This window comes from Neovison vison, chromosome 6 (genome assembly GCF_020171115.1).
Source record: "Neovison vison isolate M4711 chromosome 6, ASM_NN_V1, whole genome shotgun sequence".
Lineage (NCBI taxonomy): Eukaryota > Metazoa > Chordata > Mammalia > Carnivora > Mustelidae > Neogale > Neogale vison.
Genome location: NC_058096.1, coordinates 18360802 through 18375287, shown reverse-complemented (window position 1 = coordinate 18375287; position 14486 = coordinate 18360802). Strand labels below are relative to the sequence as shown.

At 37.7% G+C, this 14486-nt stretch overlaps 1 protein-coding gene across 1 annotated transcript in view; it reads left to right on the top strand.

The window, feature by feature from the left end:
• The window catches only part of JAM2 (junctional adhesion molecule 2), a 63641-nt gene extending 54607 nt beyond the window's left edge, over positions 1 to 9034 (top strand). Inside the window, exons 7-10 of the mRNA XM_044251089.1 lie at positions 1924 to 2031; positions 3827 to 3842; positions 6900 to 6942; positions 8793 to 9034. Of these exons, the coding sequence (XP_044107024.1) occupies positions 1924 to 2031; positions 3827 to 3842; positions 6900 to 6942; positions 8793 to 8825 (200 nt within the window). The 3' untranslated portion in view covers positions 8826 to 9034. The remainder of the gene's footprint in view (positions 1 to 1923; positions 2032 to 3826; positions 3843 to 6899; positions 6943 to 8792) is intronic.
• Positions 9035 to 14486: the final 5452 nt, after the last annotated feature.

Sequence of the window (14486 nt, the reverse complement as noted above, 5' to 3'; positions counted from 1 at the left end):
TAAAATTTATACCATAACGTACAGGATAAGACAGGTTTTTGTTGTTGTTGTTGTTAGAATCTGCCTTTAGGTTGAATCCTTCATAAATACAAGTTCATTGACAAACCATAGAACAGATATTTGTCTGATAGTAGCCCTGAGATTGAAACCTTTGCAGATGTCACATTCGTTGACTGCTACAAAGAAAATAGTAGGTACAGTTTGGTTCTGTAGTTATTAACTTAATTTTGCCTTATTATAATTATTGTAGATTTTTTCCTTATTGATTTCATTTTGCCTTAAATTATTAATATTGTGGAATGTTTTTCTCTGTCTGCTACTTTTTTAAGTAAATAAATAGCTGGGTCTTACTGACCTCTCAATGCTCAAGCAAAATGAACTGAGTTTTTTGTTTGTTTGTTTGTTTGCTTTTTAAGATTTTAGTTTATAATAAAATCTGTACCCAATGTGGGGCCTGAACTTAAAACCTTGAGATCAAGTGTCACATGCTCTACTGATTGAGCCAGCCAGGTGCCCCTAAAAATGAACGGACTTTACACCAAGCAATAATTAATGTTTTGTACTCCAGTTAAATTGCTCAGCCTTCCAAAAGATGTATTCAGTTTTTTTCTTAAAAAAATTAGCTAATATTTCAGATATATGAGAAAATTAATAACCCTTGACATTAGAAAAAAATTTTGAGACCAAAAAGTTTTATGATAAGGATACTCAAATAATATTTTTTTAAAAAATCTTTCCCAAAATGTGCAGTGCTTTTAAATATCTACAATTACTGTTGAGAAAATGCTACCTGTATTTTCTCCAAATTACTTAATCACATATTAATTAATACTTGCTTTTAAAAACAAGAACCCTTTGAGGAATTGTTCCTTTAAAAAGTGTAGGTAATTTATATATTAATCAATACATAGGAAGTATCCAAATGATGGAAAGGTGTGGCTCATGAAATCCTGATGGACAAGCTGGAGAAATGTGACCCAGGTTAAATATTTAGATGTATTCACGCAGTTGGAGCCCATACCCAGAGGGTATAATAAATTCCATTATATGAAGGGAGGTGTGTAATAGCCTGTTCCATAGGTCTTTGCCTGATAAAGTCATAGTCATTATTTTATTAGCGATCTGAATGGGGGTGTTTTTGATGTTGTTCCCAATTGCATAAATATTAATCTTGGAAGGTTCATAATCTAATCATTGGACAAAAGAATCAGTATCTGAAAAGAACCTCGCAGGTTAGTAACATGGTAGTGATTTCAAACTTGGGTCCAAAAAATCCAGTTGTATTAGGTTAGAGGAAAGATCACTTAATAGCAACAGGAAAAAGCCTTGGGGAGTGTAGTTCATTTTAAACTTAATGGGATGATGATTTAATGGCATATATGTTGTGGGTGTGTATGTGTCTATATGTACCCATACAAGCCCAGTTAAATTCAAGAAACATGTTTCCAGCTCTTATTTTATAGAACAATGGTCACATGGCTTTCTTGGGGGCTGAATGAGTTTTCCATTATTGATAAAATTGACCCAGATGATGGTGTAGAAGAATTCTGAGTAGAATTGGGGTCGTGTGGTGGTTTAATACTTGACCTCACTGAACCTTGAAGATCACTTCCAATCTGATATTTAATTCGTTGAAGTGCTATTTCCCCAAATGAATGCAAGAGAATACCATACATGTTATTTCTGAATCATGGAACTTCTTTCAATTTAAGATTCTTGCAAAACTTAATTCTGTTAACATTTTCGGTCAGTTTTGAAACTTGTCCTGGAAGGGAATCAATGGAACAGGCTTCAGCAGCATGGAACCACCCATGTTTATAGTATAGCGACAAATGGGGAGCTTACTTGAATTTTCTCAATTTAATAACTGCATCTGTCCATATATTTGACCTGAATTCATGCATGGCTTGTTTTGCATTCCAGATGATCTCAACGTAAGTGGCATCATAGCAGCTGTAGTAGTCGTGGCCTTAGTGATTTCTGTTTGTGGCCTTGGCGTGTGCTATGCTCAGAGGAAAGGCTACTTTTCAAGTAAGTGAATCTCACCCTTCTTTGCTAGATAACTTCCTGGGGATATAGAGTTTTCTTACAAGACCTTGTTTCTCTCAATTAGTTCTAACAAATTCTAGCGGGTATTTTTCCTTGGTTTTTCTGCAGCAGAAAATGTCCCAGGTGACAGGTAGGTGAGTTATGAAGGACCTTGGCAAACAGAGGGAGAAAAGGCAGAGCTTCCTCATCACAACATTCAGGAAACACCACAGACTATGTGAGAGGCACCGTGGGGTGGCTTAATGGGGTGATACTGACCAATAGTCAATGCACATGGATATTTATAGTATATTGACATGTATTTAAGAGCCCCTTAAGTTAGGAATTATGTATCTCAAGATGTAAATGGATTTCCAGTTTTATCATAAGAAGCTTCATTGAAATAAATCAGTGAAATATTTTATCAGTGTTGAATACCAGAATGTTGAATGTCAACTTAGAATAACTATATATATATATATAGCCTTGTTCAATAAAAACTAGAAACCTGTAGTATTACAGTTGCTTCTGGACAAAGTTTTTAATTCTTAGGTTTAGACCTCTTATAACTCCAAACACCCATTTTATGATAAAGTGGGTTTAATATGAATGAGATTTGAAAATAATGTATTATTCTTTTAAAGTATTTCTTTACTCCCCATCTTTATTTAAAATTAGGGGATTTTTAAAATTTTCTGAGAGCTCAAAAGCTGCAGAACTCCATCAGGTCTGTTGGAAAGAGTGTACAAATCAGGATTTTTTTTTTTAAAGAATAGTAAATTAATTTATAGCATAAGCAAGTTTTAGACCCACTATTTTATAGTGAACATTAATTTTAGAACTTAGGTTTAAAAAACATATTAACATAAAAATTAACCTATAAATAGATATTCAGTGTCATAAAATGTTTCCATGGCATTGTTTCAAGCATATTCCCTATAATTAAGAATAGCTGCTTTGTGAATTAATAGCTCCTTTCCTTGGTGCTCCAATCTTAGTCTAGCGTAAATGTAGTATTATGAATGGAATCCAGCTGAGGCCCCCTGCTGGTCACCGGTGAAAGTACAGACAGATAAGATGATTCAGACAAAATTCTTGTCATCTTTATCCACAGTTGCAAAATAAAGTATATCTTTACTGGAAACTTGGTAAATACATTTTTCTTAAAATGCTGAATTAATCAAAGATTTGACTTGGGTGTTAGGAATTCATTAGTGAAGCATATTACTCCCATTCTCAGCTGATAGAAAATCTATCCAAGGGGATCATTTCCTTGAACTTGATTTCAGACAGGAGTTGGCAGGCTATGACTGGTGGACCAAATCCAGCCTGCCACCTGGTTTTCTGTGGCTCACAAGCTAAGAATGGTTTTTACAAATGAATATTTACAATCTATTTGATAAGAAAGAATACTAACTTTGAATCCCAGTTAGCAGAAATGTTATACTTGTCAATGAAAGAATTCCATTTTTCCAATTAATAGACCTCTACAAAAGACTTTGATTATTATTATTGTATTTTGAATTTTATTAATAAAAATTTTTGGAAACTTGGTCTCTCTTATTATGTAAGTGCCTACTTAATACCTCAATTCTACCTCTTGGCCCACAAAACCTAAAGATTTGCCTTGTGGCCCTTGACAGAAAAAAGTTTGCCAACCCTTGATTTAGAAAGTACAGATGTCACCAAGAGAGAATCAAGATTGAGAAAAAGAAATTAAGCCTAAACTTGCTTTTATATGAATATGTATCATACCATATTACTCTTGCATTAATGATATATCCTTATTCTTTTGTAGAAGAGATGTCATTCCAGTAAGTATACTTTCTTAAATGCATGCCTTTCTGCCCATACCAGTTAATTTTCGGCTAATCATCTATTTTAAGTCAAACATGGGAAGTTGGGTTATTTGTGAAGGTTTTATCCTAAGGGAAGTGACTCAAATTCATCAAGAAATATATCCCACCTCATGCCTACCTGTCAATGCTGTTTAATTAGCTAGAGAAGACATGTAGTCACTAATTCGACTCTGTAGGCATTTCCATAGTACTCTTTAAAGAATATATTTTCTGTATTTTGATAACTTTAAATTTTTCAAATAAAAATTTACTAAACAGCCATTTTCACATTGAATTGGTTACTTTTTTGGTGCCCAGCTCTGGCCTAGGGAGGGGCCACACAGCAGTGAACAGAACAGGCCACACTACTCCCTGTCTCATGGAGCTTACATAGAGAAGGGTGGAAAGTAAACACTCATGTAAACTCTACGGCATGTCTGACTGTGATAAGTGTTACGGAGTCAGCTAAAGTGGCTAAGGGAATAGAGAATACATGGGGTAGGTGAGGAGATTGTCCTTTACAGTGGTTAGGTGGTTCATTCACTGATGAAGTGGTGTTTGAGAAGGTCCTAAAGGAGCAGGAAGAGCAAATTATGTAGATACCCATGAGAAGAGCGTTCAAGCAGAGGAGAAAGTAGAGATGGAAAGGTCTAGAGTCCAGGCCCACGTGCAGTATCTGAGGCACATGGAGCGGACTGGTGTGGCTGAAACTGAGTGCGGACAGTAGAGGGAAGGGAGGAGTGTGAAAACGTAGTGGAGGCCAGAGGACTCGGAGCCCCTTCAGGGCACTTGTGAGGAGTCTGACCTTAATTCTGAGTCAGATGGGAAGTCATTGGAAGGCTTGGAGTCAGGAAGTAGTATCCTGTTACTTAATTTTTAGAAGCTCACATTCACTGCTCTGTTAAGAATCAACTATTAGGGGGGCACCTGGGTGGCTCAGTGGGTTAAAGCCTCTGCCTTCGGCTCCAGTCAAGATCTCGGGGTCCTGGGATCGAGTCCCGCATCGGGCTTTCTGCTCGGCAGGGAGCCCGCTTCCTCCTCTGTCTCTGCCTGCCTCTCTGCCTACTTGTGATCTCTGTCTGTCAAATAAATAAATAAAATCTTAAAAAATAAAAAGAACCAACTATAATGTAGCGAAGAGTGGAGGAAGTTAGGAAATTACTGAGTAATTATCCAGCCAAAAGAAAATGGTGGCTGGTTATGTGAAGCAATAGGATTCTGGATACATTTGAACAATTTACTGATCGGTTGGATGTCGATGTGAGAGAAAAAGAGAAAAATCAAAGATAGTTCCATGGCTATGAGAAGAATGATGTTACCATTTACCGCAATGTGCAAGATTTCAGGAAGAGCAGGTTTGGGGGCGTTAGGTGGGAAGGTCTGGAATGTTTGGGAATTTTAATATTTGAGATGCCAATCAGGCTTCCTAGTAGAGATAATTAATAAATAACAGGATATATAAACCTGGAGTTTGTGGAAATAACTAGGATTAGCAATTTAAAAATCATTGGTGTATGAGATGACAAAGGTTTTTTTAAAAAATATTATTTATTTATTTATATAAGAGAGAGAGAGAAGAGAGCAAGCACAAGCAGGTAGAAGAGCAGAGGGAGAGGGAGAAGCAGACTCCCCGCTGAGTAGGGAGCCCGACGCGGGAGCCCAATCCCAGGACCCTGGGATCATGTCCTGAGCTGAAGGCAGACGCTTAACCCACTAAGCCACCCAGGCACCCTGAGATGACAAAGTTTGATTTGTGACCATCCTTTGGGTGTACATGGAAATGGCAGACCCAACACGGGGCAATGGGCATTCGCATCTACTCTCAGCTGCCATGGCTCTAGATATGTCATAATCTTCAAGTCTTTTTGAAGATTCAGCTGCCATTGATCTCCTGTTTCCAGACATCCTGCTCAACCCTGGTTGCTCAGTCTAATCCTATCCCAATACGAGTCCAGGATGAGTTCCAAGTTATCAGGACTAGCAGTCGTGAAGGGGGAGATTTCAGAGAACAGGGTTGCCTGATGTTATTGCCTCCCACAACCCACCACAGGCAATTGTGAGGACTGTCACTGTTATTGAGGAAGATGGAAAGTAATTAGAGGGTTTTGAGCAGAAGAGAGAATCAATCATCTTACATAAGGAGAAAGGTCGGCATTGCTACTGTGAAGAAGTTTATTCTTTTCAATCACAATGTCTCTTAACAACCCAGGGAGGAATCTGGGAGGCAGTATCTTTACTCCAAGACACATCTCCTGATATTTGTCAAATCCATGACCCTTAAAATTTGTTGGGTAATGAATCGGATGTTATATTAATTTGCTAGGACCGCTGTCACAAAGTGCCACAGATAAGTAGCTTAAATAGAAATTCCTTTTCTTATGCTTCTGGAGGCTCCAAGTCCAGATCAAGGTGACAACCAAGAAGGATTGGTTCCTTCTGAGGGCGGTGAGGGAACTTCTGTTCCAAGCCTCTCTCTCTCTCCTTGGCTTGTACATGGTCTTCTGTCTTCGTATTGTCTTCCTTCTGCCTGTGTTTGTCTCCACATTTACTCTTCCAATAAGCCCAGCGGTCATTTTGGATGGGGTCCACCCTAATGACCACATTTTGATTTTAATTACCTTTGTAAAGACCCTGTCTCCAAATATGGTCACATTTTGAGGTATTGGTGGTTGGAATTTTAGCATGAATTTTTGAGGAAGGCAGTTCAGCCTATAACAGATGACTAGATAACTAGAACCCTAGTTACCTTGTAAAACTTTCTTTCCATATGGGGTGGGGGGAGGGGGAGGGATAAATTTTGATTATAATGTTCAAGATTTCAAAGTGCTAAATGTTAAAAAGTTACTAAGTTAAAAGTGAGTAAGTCTCTGCACATTCCAGAGAAATCTTTAGTCTTAGGCTACAAAGATACATAGGGCTTCACAGGCTATACTTTGTTATACGGTTTTCTCTGTGAATATTGCCTATAAATATAAGAAATTCAGTTAAGAATGCTGGCATTTTTAAATATTGTCTGTTATATTCCACAAACAGGAAGAGTAGTTCTGCATCTAAAGCCACCACAATGAGTGAAAATGTGAGTATTTTAAAAACATATTATTTATAGATCAGATGTGTTTAGAAAATAGGGCAGGGAAATAATATAATTGTACAGAAGTAACGGACTGTCACTTTTAATATACGTTTGTCTTCTCGGGTCTATGACTGGTCTTTAGAAGGAGCTGAGTGAATGTTAGCTTCCATTCTCTGTCTGGGATGGTAGGATGAAGTTACCCCGCATTTGTAGATCAGTGGGGCTTTGCCATACCGTTCATCCTTTTTCTCATGTTTGCTATCAGTAGCCTCCTTAGCATCATTCGGTCTGATATTATCAGCTCCATTTCACAGATGAGAAAATTAAGGCCCAAGTTCTCACAGGTCCCAGTGGTGGGACTGGATACAGGTACCTCGATTCTTGTCAGCTTACCCAAGCAGATGCCTTCCCCTAGATCTGTGACTGTAAGACTCTCCTTTCGTTATTCAGACAACCCGGAAAATTGAGGAATATGGAATATCCTCTGCTATTGCCGAAAGGAATATTTCAGAAATCCCTGAAGGGATACAATAATTATCTAATTCAGGTATTTTAAGCAACATAAGTTGGACCCTTGTGTACTTACGCTTCTGTGAACACTATAGTGAAGCAATAAATAACATCGTTGCTCAGATTTTGTAGCTCTTTGGATGGATATTCAACCGTCTGGATTTTTTTTTTTTTTTTTTCAGGAATATGGGAGGTAAGAGAGGAAAGTTTCCAGTGTTTTTAGAGGTCTAACCCCTCTCTTGAGAAATGGAACACTGGTTCTCTGAATTCACACATAAAGCTAGGGGTATGCAGTGGAAACCAATATTTTTTTTAAAAAAATTGTATTAACACATAATGTATTATTAGTCCCAGGGGTACAGGTTTGTGAATCGCCAGGTTTACACACTTCACAGCACTCACCATAGCACATACCCTCCCCAGTGTCCATAACCCCACCCCCCTCTCCCTACCCCCCTCCCCCTGAGCAACCCTCAGTTTGTTTTGTGAGATTAAGAGCCTCTGATGGTTTGTGGATACTAGTATTTTAAACACTTGAGTGATTTTAAGTGACACTAATTTACAATCCACTTATTATTCCATATATTTTTTTTCTGTCAAAATTTGATTTTTTTAAATTGTCTACTCCAGAATCTCTCACAGAAGTCACTTTATTTGTACTTTACCGCGCCACAACCATATTATTCTTTCATTAGCAGATAAGCAATACTCCATCATTTGTTCCTAGAATTTATAGAAAACACTCCTTAAATGTGGGAATAAAGTAATCTTATCCTTCCAAACAGTAAGAGACACTTTGTGCCTGTCAGAAGAGCAAAAACTTTTTTTTTTTTTTTTTTTTGTCATTGTCTTCTTCCTGTTTGCCCTCATTCCACTGAGAGGTTGAGCCCCCCATTTTGGTTTTGCCATAAAACACGATTTCTCAGTCTTGGCATTATTGACAATTTCTCATCATTCTTATATTGTAATTTCTTATGTAAATTCTGATATAATGAGTTTTTAGATTTTACATATTCTTGGGGGGGGGCGCTGTACCATGCGTGATAGAATGCTTAGCAGCACCCCGGCCTCTACCCTCTAGATGTCAGGAACATACCCCAAGCAGATAAGATTTCTCCTGCTCTTACTCCCATTCTGACTTCTTTACTCTTTAGGCAAAGTCTCAAAGACCTTGTTTCCTAGTATTTCTTTAATTCCCCATAAAACAGATTTAGTTCACTCTATGCTGGTTTGTACCTATGAGAGTCTCATAGTGCATGTAACCTTATACTGATAAAATTTATATATTTCTTTAATTATGAATTAATACATTGTACTTAAACTTATTTTTTCCCTTTTCTTAGGATTTCAAGCATACAAAATCCTTTATAATTTAAAAGAAGTCCACCTCTGAGATACGCCAAAACCACAGTTGTTAGACGTTAAGACTGTAAAACTCTGCTTTGTCTTTACATTTGCAAAGAGGTACATGAGGAGATGAAGTTGGTATTTCACGATAATTTTTATGATGGTTAAATTACTTGAAATTGTTATTTTAAACAAATAGTTCTGTCAGCACCTAAATAAAATCCAGTCTGACTTCTTGCGTCTGGACTAAATTAAGAATCACAAAACTCTGTAATATTCTGGGGTTTACGAAATGTTAAATGTCCTAACTTCTAGAGGAACTTACTAAAATATATGATACTGATTGTGAAATTAATCCACATGAAAATATATACTGTGCTCACCTTCTGTACAGCAGTCTGATTTAGAAGGTTAAGAAAATACTGACAGACACAAAAGGAACCCCCGGTCTCATTTCTACCAGAATCCTCTTTTCTCCCTTAATACAATCCTTATTCCGCTGCTCATTTATCACTAATCTATTCACAGAAGGGAGGTAGGAGTACTGGGTTTTATTTCCAAGGATTTGTGCTTTGTGTTTATTTTTATTTCTGGGAACCAAAACCAACATGAAAAAAAATACCTAATGACCAGAGCCCACTCCCCCAGTGTGTGTCATTGATTTCTTCATTAAACATAATTTTGAGAGTCAAACACAAACCCAAGTGTGTTATTTCACTTGAGTTGTTTGATGGTCTTTCCTTCTTCTAAGACTATTTTGAAGAGGATCGGCGGCCTTGACCTCAGAACTCGGCACTGCACCTACAAGCGTAACCTTGCAGACACCTTTCTCTGCGTGATAGCGACTTCATACTGATTTTCATAGGATTTTCTCTGAAAACCACGCAGTGAAATTCTGAGCTGAGCCGAGTCCCTTGCTAGCCAATCCTGCTTATTGCAGAGCCGGGGATGTAAAGAGAAGGGGTTATCTGACAAGCGAAACCAAAGAGCTCACTGTGGCTCCCCACACTTGTTGCCCTGCTTGATACATGAAAGACACAGGAGAAACGGTGGCCGAAGTGAAAAATCAGTCTCATCATCTGATTAATTGTAAGGTGTCCAACTAACAGTAAGAACAATCAGAATGTGTCAAAAAAGCAAAATCTTCTATAACTTATGATTATTCAATTCATATAAAATATGGATAATAAAATATGGGTAGGGCATTTCTCATTCTGGGAAAATCTGGATGAAACTTTGTCATGAACTTTTGTCAACTTTGAACATGGTTAAGCTGCTTTTAAAGGAATCTATTCTTTTTTCCCCATTAGACAAAGCAAATCCCAGGACTATCTGGACAAACGGTTTAAAAGCATTCACATGTACCTGGACACCACACCAGGCCACTGGGAAGATGCCTGTTGTCAGATCATACCTTGCCCCCCACTTGTCTGTGGCACTGGGTGCTTCTCACCAGACTCCTTCCAACATTTTCCATATAAAGGGCCAGACAGTAAATATTTTAAACCATACTGGCCTGTTACAATTACTCAACTCTGCCTTTGTAGCACAAAAGCGGCCATAGACAATAATAAATAAATAGCATGTTTGTGTTCCAATAAAACTTTATTTATAAAAATGGCAGGCGCAGACGGGATTTGGCTCCTTATACATGGTTTCCCAGTCCTGGGGGTGAAGCATGAGAAAAATACCTGTCTATAAACGTTTGCAGAAATTAAGCTAAATATTGCCCATGCTTTGATTTGCTTTGGTATGAGGAATGCTTTCTTCTTGCATTGCCAAGTGTCAAGGGTATATGTGAGTCTCCAAGGTGGCCCTTCAGGGGGTGTCTGGGTGGCTCAGTTGGTTAAGTGTCTGATTCTTGACCTCAGCTCAGGTCTTCTTGATCTCAGGGTTATAAATTCAAGCCTCGCATTGGGTTCCACACTGGGCTTGAAGCCTACTATAAAAAAAAAAAAAGATGGCTCCCCAGGCATACCTACCATCACATAAGATTAATTTCTTCCACTTAAATGACACAAATCCATGTTGTGAAGGAAAATACATAGTGCCTTAGCTTTACTAACAGATGAAAGCTTCGGAGTCATTTGGCTAGAGGATTCATCTTATAAAGTATTAACATACAACACTTTCTTTGAGCCAAATATTTATTATATATTATCTTACCATATTATATGTAGCTAAGTAGATGTCATTGTGTGGAGAATGCTTTCTCCCACACAAAGGATATACTATGGAGCACTCATTTTCCATTTATTGAAAGTATATCGACTTGTGTCTGGACTTGTGCTTCCATTTGCTTTTGAGAGACTTGAATATTAACAATTAGTAAAACCCCATTTCATAGAGCATTTTATTTTCCTGCAGTAAAATTGTATTGTATAAGGACTAGGGCTCTGAAATCTCTAATAGAAAGTTTTGCTTTGTTTTAATTATCATTGTTGCTCCTATAACTAGATTTATTTTTAGTTGTAGGTTTAACCTTACTAAATCTGGAACAATTGATTGTTTTTTAGAACAACTTTGCAAAGACCTTCCCTCAACTCACGAGTGGCTTTGTTTGATGAAAATCTACATTAATAAAAATAGCTGAACTTGTTCAACTTTTTAGGTCCATTTAACCGGAGCAGGGCAAGAGTCATCCACCTATTGTTCAGTAAAACCCGGGAAACTACACCCTCTCACCATCTGTGGCTACAAGGCGAGTTCTTTAGCTGCTTAAGATTAGAACCTCATCATCTTTCATCTGGCTGCCTGCCTACCTCTCAAATGCTGACAAAAATGCTCTGCAAATAAAAAGTCAAAACTATAGAACATTTTATATATGTCAGGTGGGGGTGGATGGAAGTCAGTCCTCACCTCCATCCGCTGTATACAATTTCATTCACTCAACGGTATTACCTATCATGAGGCACCTGGGTGGCTTGGTCAGTTAAGGGTCTGACTCTTGATTTCAGCTCAGGTTGTGATCTCAGGGTCATGAGGTGGAGCCCCGTGGAGTCTGCTTGAGATTCTCTCTCCCTCTTCCCCTCTCCTAAATAAATATTTTTTTTAAAAAACAAAGTTGGTCATGTCATCATTGGCAGACAAGGAATCTGAGACTCAGAGTCAGTCCACCAAGTTCGCAGAAGTAGTGAGGACTCATGGTTTACAAGACCCAGGTCCATCTGCTCCTGGATGTTTCACGCAAGGTGGTTTATTTCTTACCCCCAACAAACATTCCCTTCAAATTCTTAAGCTTCCCTCTTGTGCCACACCTTCCCTTCACCCTTAGTAACCTCTGGCAAGCTGACCCCTCCCTAGGCTCACTGCAACATTGTTCTGTCTTCCCTGTCCCCACAACCCAGTCTCAGTGCTGTGGTGGGCCCTTCCGTCCTCATCCACTCTTCCCTCACCACAGATGCCCAAATCTCTAATCTTGTTTTGTTGTTGTTGTTGTTGAATCTTGAAGCTAATCAGGATGACATTTAAATTCCAGCAGTCCTACCCTTCCTATCTCTACATCTGCCCATCCTCCACCTCCCCTTACCCATCCACGCCACCCTGCTCTGGCTCATTCTGGATTGTCACTGCTTTCATCCTTTTCACCTCAGGCCTTTGTTCCCATTTCAAGTTTTATCTTTTTTTTTTTTTGCTTTCAAGTTTTTTCTGGGACCTTCCTCCCTCAAATACTCTCCCTTAGTCGGACTTCTATCTCAACGACTACCAGATTACACTCTTAAGCAATGCCAGTCCACTTCTCCCTTTTCTCCCTTCCCCTTGCTAAAAATCTTCCATTCTTTTCCCTTACGGAGCTGCATTACCAAGGGCTAAATTCCTTACCCGGGGGTTCAAGGCTTCCCCCCTTGCCCTTACATACATGTTTTGTCATACTCTCACAACCTACCTATCTAGTCAAATGTTCCACTGTTCTACTTTGGTTGCCTTCTGCACCCATCAAACTGAACTAGGGTCATTTTATTTCACAGATGCAATGGTTTCCCCCTGGAATGCTGATTCTCCCCATCAACAGAATAGGTAAATGCTATTTACTCTTTAAGGGACAGCTCAAATTTCACCTTCTCTGTGAGGCTTTCCCCTCATTCCCCCTGCTGGAAGAAGTTTCTTTCTTCTCTGAGTCTCCATAGCACTTGGTTGATTTTTTTTTTTTAATGGCAATTGTTGGTTTTTATTTCATAATACACTTATACATGTATTAAACAGTATCTGATGTGGGGCTGGTATCTAATAAATGCTGAATGAATTTTTAAAAACAGAGCACTTGTGAAAGGACAACTAAAAAAATTGATAAAATTTCTCCACAGATTTAGATTATTAATAGTATTATTATAATAGTATTATATAATACTATTATATAATTATATAATAGTATTACTATATAATATAATATATTATATTATATAATATAATATAATAATAGTATTACTATTATATAATTATATAATAGTATTATAAAAGTATTGTATTCTGCAACGTTATTATCATCCAGTTCATTTATTATGCAAAGTGACACAAATTATTACTCCATGAATTAAAGCTGGACATTAATTATTTCCCTCTTTTCCCACTCCTTTGTTATTAGGCATTCATTTCCACACAGTTCTTGAAAAGATCTTAAAGTATTTTTCCAACTTTCAAGTTTTAAAATTTGTTTTTCCATCCTATGTTTCTTATTTGTGGTTTTCCATCCTTAATTTTCCATACTTTGTTCTATAAGGGTTTGGGACACTTTTAGTAGTAATACCTGGTCAGGAAATTCAAGGTAAACTGTCGATACTGTTAAAAAAGAGTCAACATACTCTAAAATGGAGACATTTGTGCTAAGTCCAAATCGTCAAACCAAAACTTTAATACCGAACTTAGTTTCAACCTCTCCTGGGAGTGGAATCTAAAACGTCAACCTGGAATTGCCTGGTCAAACTAGTGAGGTGATCTGCCCCACAGACCCCTCCAATCCCCTAAAGGAAGGTGACCTTGCCACAGCCAATCCATTCTGCTTGTAACTTCCCTGTCCCACCCCTTTCTGCCTATAAAAGCCATTTTGTGTAGCTCTTCAAGGCACCTTTCTATGTGTTAGACTGACAGCTCCCTGATTCATAAGACTTCTCAGTTGAATTTCATTTAACACTTTCTAATTACTCTTGTTTATGATTTTTAAAAATAAGCTGTATTTTTATTTGCCCAAGTTTAAAAAAAAAAAGAGTACTAAGACATACAAAAGTATAAAATATCTTTATGCTTTCTACTAACAAAATTCTCTCAAAATAAGGGAATAGTTGTGTCAACAAAGGACCTGTTTAAGTTCTCTAAGACTGAGGGCAGATTGATTTCAAGGTTCACTTCATCCTGTTTGACACTGAATGTGTTACTTACAAGTGCTTCCTAAAGATGGTGTAAAAACTGAAGCTTCCTATGATACGTGGTTGGATTTCTGACCTTGCCAGGTGACTTTCAATTCTCAAACTCAATTTCTTTCCAAATATTTAACTAACAAAAATTAAAGTTACTATATGTCAAGAAAATTGTTTTTCTTATATTTTAGGATAACATATAGCAAAGAACATGAGAAAATGCATTCTACATAAAGACAGGACATATTTGTGTTAACAGAATGTTGATTAGGCCATCTTCTGCTGCCCCAAGGCTGAAGATAAGTACCTCCTAAACCATAAACAATTTAGGTACAGATA